The sequence below is a fragment of the Impatiens glandulifera genome, chromosome 1, assembly GCF_907164915.1.
Source record: "Impatiens glandulifera chromosome 1, dImpGla2.1, whole genome shotgun sequence".
Lineage (NCBI taxonomy): Eukaryota > Viridiplantae > Streptophyta > Magnoliopsida > Ericales > Balsaminaceae > Impatiens > Impatiens glandulifera.
In genome coordinates, this window is record NC_061862.1 from 56653564 (window position 1) to 56661265 (window position 7702).

The following is a 7702-nucleotide window of genomic DNA, read 5'->3' on the forward strand; positions in this document are numbered from 1 at the left end:
CCAGATTATTAAACCCAATTTTTATTATCTATGTTGTATTTTTAATTATTGTAAAAAAATTATTTATTTTTGTGTTTTGATTTAGTAATCTAAATGTCTTTTTCCAATTTCGTAACTTATAACATATTATTATTTATTAAGTGTTTTATTTTATTAAAACTCTTTTTATTAATTTTTAGTTTTTTTATCATTATTATAAATTTATGATATATAAAAAATATTAGTAAAAATATATAAGATAAAATAATAAATTAAACATATAAAAAAATAAATATAAAGTTTCACATAAATTAAAATGTTAAAGAACCAAATTAAATATTTGATATAAATAATATAAAAAAATGTTAAATATCCAAATAAAAAAATTAATAAACTTTAAAGTTATTTTTTAAACTTTTCTATTTCTATCAACATCTCCGCCCAATTATATTTTTCATTTTCTTTTTGATGTAATTTATTTTGGGTTGTTCTTTAACAAAAACAATTAAATAATAATAATAATAAAAAAAGACGCCCATTGAATTGAATAGATGTTTATAATCATCGTACATATAAGCAGGCAGGCAGGCAGGCAGTGTATCATCAATCCATTTCTTTGCCGACCCTAATAATCAAACACTATCTCAAGCAAGAACCTACCTTTGCTAACCCCCGCCTCCCCCCTTTTCTTTCTTTCTCTCTCTCTATCTCTCTCTAGTTCTTCTAATTTATTCATTTTCATCAATCTGTTAGCTAAGGAGAAGGAGGAGGAGGGGGGGAGATTCTGCTTCCTATTTTCAGGTGAAAAATCTCTACCTAATTTCATGCTTATTTGCCCCGTTAAGGGTTTTCAATTTGGGTTTCACTTGTTCTCGATTGGGTTTTGTGTCTTTAGACTAATTGATTATCATCACCTCATTGCTTCCTGATATGAGCTTGCTTGGGAGATTTCGATGCATGATCTTCACTTTGAACACTTTTTTATCATGCCTTTCTACTCTTAGATGTTCGCATTTGATGGTTGAGCTGACTCAATCATATTCTATATTGATGCAATAGCTTCTTGTTATTATATGGTATTAGAAAATGACCTACTTTTCTGCACTGGATTTGTTTGTTTGTTTGTTTGTTTGTTTTATGGACTCATATCCTGAAGTGACCTGAATGTTTTCTTGTTAATAAGATGACTTGCTTTCTCAGTGATCCCTTGTTTATTATATCCGGAAGAATGATTGATTCCATTTTGAATACCAAGTATTTCCTATTTTTCATGATATGCAGAAATTAGAGTGAAGAGAAGCTATGGCAGGAACACTGCTTCAGTCAATCATCAAGTTTCCTCCATCCATTGTTGGTGGTAGTAGTAGTGATGGCCAACACGGGGGTCGTGTGAAACCAGTACAAATGTTTTCTAGCATAAGACCATCTCCAATTAGATTGAGAAGCTTCTCAGGATTAAGAGGTTCAGATGCTTTAGTTTTTAAGTCAAGAACTGGTATGGATTTACATTCTAAGGTGGCAGCTGCGATATCTGTACGACGAGGAAGAGCCTGTCGAACTTCTCCAAAAGCTATGTTTGAGCGCTTCACAGAGAAAGCAATCAAAGTGATTATGCTAGCACAGGAGGAGGCAAGACGGCTAGGTCACAACTTTGTTGGAACAGAGCAAATTCTGTTAGGTCTTATAGGCGAGGGCACAGGAATTGCTGCCAAAGTTCTCAAATCAATGGGGATTAATTTAAAAGATGCACGCGTGGAAGTGGAAAAAATCATTGGAAGGGGAAGTGGATTTGTTGCTGTGGAGATCCCATTTACTCCTCGTGCTAAACGTGTCCTGGAACTCTCTCTTGAAGAAGCCCGCCACCTTGGTAACCTCTTTCTCCATTTTCTTGACAGCCCTCCAACTCCTAAAATCTTCTTTTCCTCATATTAAAAAGCTATATTATAAGTTTTTTTTCTCTGAGAAGATCTATCTGATGTTGTTTGTTTTACTTTGAATTCCACTTAAATTAGTTAAGAATTTCAGTATCTCACATTTCAACCCTACCACTGATTTTCCTCAAACCCTCATGCTATTCCTCAATTCTTAATCATTCATTTCAAAAAATGAGTTTTAGATGCTTATAAACATTTAAAAGAGAGGAAATAACGAATGATTCAAAAAATCTCTTAAGAATTACGATTCTATGATTTTTCCAAAACATAGACATTGAATTATAATTCAATTCTTGCCATTCAAACACAGTCCAAGTGTTTTTGTTGATGGTTGTTCGTAGTTCTGTAAAGACGGTTCATCAAATAGTGGAATATCTAATGGTTAATTCCTTTTTTTTTACAGGTCATAATTATATTGGATCAGAACATTTGTTGCTTGGACTTCTTCGTGAAGGCGAGGGTGTGGCAGCTAGAGTTCTTGAAAATTTAGGTGCTGACCCCAATAACATTCGGACACAAGTGAGATGATCATTATTTTTTTTTTTCGTTCTATTCTATTGATTCAATTTCTAATTTCTAATTTCACTTCATATGAATAATTTTAGGTTATAAGAATGGTTGGTGAAAGTAATACATCAGATCCCATCACAGCTGGTGTTGGAGGGGGATCTAGTGGCACTAAAATGCCAACTCTGGAGGAGTATGGCACGAATTTGACAAAGTTAGCAGAAGAGGTAACATGTGGTTGTGTTTGTTGTCCTGTCTGTTAATAAATTTGTTATTATCTATATGTTGATTAACTTCCATGTGTAGGGAAAACTGGATCCAGTTGTTGGAAGACAAGCACAAATTGAACGTGTCACCCAAATATTGGGTCGTAGGACAAAGAACAATCCATGCCTGATAGGAGAACCAGGTGTTGGAAAGACGGCCGTTGCTGAAGGACTTGCTCAACGAATTGCAAATGGTGACGTTCCCGAGACCATTGAGGGGAAGAAGGTATATGATTGTTTATTCAGCTGTGATTATGGCTTATGTTGGGAAGCTGGATTTTGCTTGATAGTATTCTTTCATATTATTTTAAAGTGGTCCATTTTCATGAAGATTGCGTTATTATTTGTTACAAGATCCTCCTAAATGATCATTCCTTCAGAGATGTTCTGGAAAATACATTTCATTGGATATCTAGTATTAGGCTTGATAGATCTGGGGTTATTAAGAAATAATCTATTTTTTTAGAAAAGAAATCTTATTTGATGAAAAATTGAGTTATTTGGGAATATCCTTAGTATTTAATATTTTAAAATACTATAAGAATAAAGTAACTGTATTTTGGTATTTTAATTGATGATTTGATTGAAGAAGCGATTGATTATGGGAAGTTTGTTTATTTGAATTTAATCCAACTAATTCACATCATACAAGGCTTTGGTCTATTTCGTGATTTCCTGTGGGAACACTTTGCTTCTTTGTACTTCTGCTTTACTCTTGATCTGGTTAGTCTGAAACTATGCACATCTTATTTCAATCTCTTGTATCCAACAGGCGTTATAATTCAATTTGAGTTCTCTATCCGATGCTGCTTATAAGAAATATTCTTTTGAATGACTAGATGAAAGGTGTTAATTCAATTTTTGCTACTCAAAAAAGGGAATTGTTTCATATCTGGATTTTATACAGGTTATAACTCTTGACATGGGTCTCCTTGTTGCGGGTACAAAGTATCGGGGAGAGTTTGAGGAGAGACTTAAGAAACTGATGGAGGAGATTAAACAAAGTGATGACATTATCCTTTTCATTGATGAGGTGCACACACTAATTGGAGCAGGTGCAGCTGAGGGAGCTATTGATGCTGCAAATATTTTAAAACCAGCTCTTGCAAGAGGTGAATTGCAGGTAAAAGAGTTCACAGATATAAACTAAAATTTAACTTGGCTATCTAATTTTGAAGATGACAATCTAGTATGAACATAGATGTTGAATGTCACAGTGCACAACAGATACGTAGATGCTTAAGAGTTTTGAATTAAAATATCGCGGTAAAGCAATATATGTTCATATCATTATTTTGTATGAACACGCTAATCCTTACTTTCACAAAGAAAAAGGGGGGTTATATGACACCAATTCAACGTTGCTTCTTCAATTGATTTTTTATACAGAAAATCAGAAGATTGGTTGGGTTGTTCTAAATAATCTCATTGTTCTGACAACAACTGTCAAAATACAAACTTTATCATTTCAAAAAAGAAAGAAAAGAAAAGAAAAGGATGCATTATGTGACTGAATTGGAGCCAACTTTAAAAGTGATTGAGATGGTTTCCTTTAAAAATTGATGATTGTTATCAGTATTACCCTCAATCATATGCTAGTTTTTCTTAACTTGAGATGCTTGGCTGAGAATATTTTATTTGTAATTGTAGTCTGTGTATCTTTTCGGTGATTTTCACGATAACTGTAATTTATGTCGTTGTTTCCAGATGTCTCTCCTTGATAAACAGTGGTTTTACTTGCTGGCTGAAGTTGTATTTGCAATCTAGGTGTTATATTTTGCTTATTTTCCTTCTGAATTTTATTCAGTGCATTGGAGCCACCACACTTGATGAGTACAGGAAACACATTGAGAAAGATCCAGCTTTGGAAAGAAGATTCCAACCTGTGAAGGTGCCTGAACCTACTGTGGATGAAACCATACAAATCCTAAAAGGACTACGAGAGCGATATGAGATTCATCACAAGCTTCGTTACACAGACGAAGCATTAGTGGCAGCTGCACAATTATCTTTCCAGTACATCAGGTAATAATACATCAAAGCAGATGCTGAAAAGACTAGCCTGTTTGTTATCATGTCCTATGATTAGATAATGATCCGGAAATATCTATAATTGTTATGTTTGTCAAAATAACACAATGATGCATGGATAATGATTTAGAAAAAAAAATATGGTCAAGGACTTTTATACCAAATTATATAAAAATCACACTATAATCAGGATCATAATCTATTAATCAAAAAGAAATCTTATTCAGAATGGGTGAAAAAAGTCTTTCAATTTAAACTTTGGCGAGATATATTTGTTTCGATATCTAACTTTTATACGTAATAGGTGTTGGTATTTATCCCAATTCTACTCTTTTATATCCTAATGGGTCTTGTCCTGTTCATGAAATTAAATTTAGCTTTTACCTAGCAAATAGCAATAACCAATAACCAGTTATGTTTCTAAATGAGTGTTGGTACATGTATCAGTGACCGCTTCTTGCCCGACAAAGCTATTGACTTGGTTGATGAAGCTGGTTCTAGGGTCCGGCTTCGTCATGCACAGGTATTTTCACTCTTCTTAACTGTCTATATCTTTGTCTACATATAGTGCTTTTGTCTAAACAGGCCATCTTTTATTGTTCTTATGAGCTTAAGGGGACACATCTTCACTTAATCGAAATAATCAAGTACTTATTTGAAATTAAGTTAATTTGATAATTGTTATTTAACACTGATTATTTAGATTCCGCTAAATTCGGTAAGTTACAAATGACTTCACTTGATAATCTAGTAAGAGAATCATCTTTAACTCCCTAAAATTAATCAAATTATGCCGGGTAAAATCATCTTTTAAGTACTTTCTTCTATATTGATCATACCAAGTACTTCAAATTTAAATATTTTCATTTGTTTATTCAACATTTAGTTTTCAAACACTCAGCATGTTCCACACATCTTATCACTTAATTTAAAAGATTAAGTTCTTATTTGAATTAAGTTCAGTTGATAGTTGTTATTTAATACTTATTATCTAAATTAATCAAATTACTTTGGGTAAAATAATCTTAAATACTTTCCTGTCTTTAGCACATTTATTGTATCAAGGACTTAAAATTTAGTTTATTTAACATTTAGTTTTCAATCAACACATAAAATTCAGTATTAACATAGAAGAATCAGAGTGTTATTATTTAATTTCTTCTCTGACAGCTACCTGAGGAAGCAAGAGAACTTGAGAAAGAGCTAAGGCAGATTACGAAAGAGAAGAACGAAGCTGTTCGCGGTCAGGACTTTGAAAAAGTAAGCATTTTACATTTAAAAATAGAATAGTCGTTTGCATAAGAACACCAAATAATTTTCCGAAACTGGATTTTTTCCACGTTCAGGCTGGAGAATTACGCGATAGAGAAATGGACTTCAAAGCACAGATTTCCACACTCATTGACAAAAACAAAGAGATGACTAAAGCCGAGAGTGAAGCTGGGGATGATGTCGGTCCTGTTGTGACCGAAGTCGACATACAACACATCGTCTCGACTTGGACTGGCATACCAGTTGAGAAAGTCTCCACAGACGAATCCAATCGATTGCTGAAAATGGAGGAAACCCTACACAAAAGAATCATCGGTCAAGACGAAGCCGTTAAAGCTATTAGCCGAGCCATTCGTCGTGCTCGAGTCGGTCTCAAGAATCCCAACCGACCCATCGCCAGTTTCATCTTCTCCGGCCCTACCGGAGTCGGCAAGTCCGAGTTAGCCAAAGCTTTAGCCACTTACTACTTCGGCTCAGAAGAAGCCATGATTCGGCTCGACATGTCCGAGTTCATGGAACGACACACAGTCTCGAAGCTCATTGGTTCACCTCCCGGTTACGTCGGTTACACAGAAGGCGGTCAGCTGACCGAAGCTGTTCGTCGCCGCCCTTACACAGTCGTCCTTTTCGACGAGATTGAGAAGGCACATCCAGATGTCTTCAACATGATGCTTCAGATTCTCGAAGATGGAAGGTTAACCGATAGCAAGGGCAGAACAGTAGATTTCAAGAACACGCTCCTAATCATGACATCGAACGTGGGAAGCAGCGTGATAGAGAAGGGCGGTCGTCGGATAGGATTTGATCTCGATTACGACGAGAAGGATACCAGTTACAACCGGATCAAGAGCCTAGTGACCGAAGAATTGAAGCAATATTTCAGGCCAGAGTTCTTGAATAGGTTAGACGATATGATCGTGTTCAGACAGCTGACAAAGCTAGAGGTGAAGGAGATTGCAGACATCATGCTTAAAGAAGTTTTCGAGAGGCTTAAGGGTAAAGAGATCGAACTTCAGGTAACAGAGAGGTTTAGAGATAGGATTGTGGAGGAAGGGTATGACCCTAGCTATGGGGCGAGACCACTCAGGAGGGCTATAATGAGGCTATTGGAGGATAGCATGGCTGAGAAGATGCTTGCAAGAGAAATTAAGGAGGGAGATTCGGTAATTGTGGATGTGGATGGTGATGGGAATGTTACTGTCCTTAATGGAAGCAGCGGCGCTCCAGAGTCTTCTTTGCCTGAGCCTATCGCTGTTTGAGTTATTATAGGTTAGAATTAGCTGTTTGTATTGTTGCTTCTTCTCTTCCTTTTAGGGTTTCAAATAATTGAATTTGTGGTTTGGCTAGTTTGTAGTTCTTGTTTACACCTTGATTTATTACAACTATTTGACTACAACTAAGTACTGAGTTCAAACTATGACTCTGAGGTTCTTAACTAAGTACGCCGCCCCGATTATATTCGATCGCGAGTGTTATGTTTTCACTCGTCAAACTGCATGTTTCAAACCACATGCTTAACATCTGCAAATGTTAAGGCGTGTGGACCACAAAAATTCAGTTGGATTTAAGTTTTGTTATGAGTTTGTTCTTATATATTAATTTTCATTTACCATAACTTAGACACAGACTCTTGTTTAGTATTTTTTTTTTCTTTTAAAAGAAACTACAAAATTAGTTTATAAAATAACATCAACTAAAGCAAATTTAGATGTT

At 35.0% G+C, this 7702-nt stretch overlaps 1 protein-coding gene across 1 annotated transcript; it reads left to right on the forward strand.

Moving 5' to 3' along the window:
• Window positions 1-581: 581 nt before the first annotated feature.
• LOC124944527 (ATP-dependent Clp protease ATP-binding subunit ClpA homolog CD4B, chloroplastic-like) lies at window positions 582-7472 on the forward strand. Its single transcript, XM_047484801.1, has 10 exons — window positions 582-780; window positions 1261-1846; window positions 2317-2432; window positions 2519-2647; window positions 2727-2912; window positions 3594-3809; window positions 4494-4711; window positions 5165-5240; window positions 5888-5977; window positions 6064-7472. The coding sequence occupies exons 2-10, from the start codon at window positions 1282-1284 to the stop codon at window positions 7246-7248; spliced, it is 2781 nt and encodes a 926-aa protein (XP_047340757.1). The 5' UTR covers window positions 582-780; window positions 1261-1281; the 3' UTR covers window positions 7249-7472.
• Window positions 7473-7702: the final 230 nt, after the last annotated feature.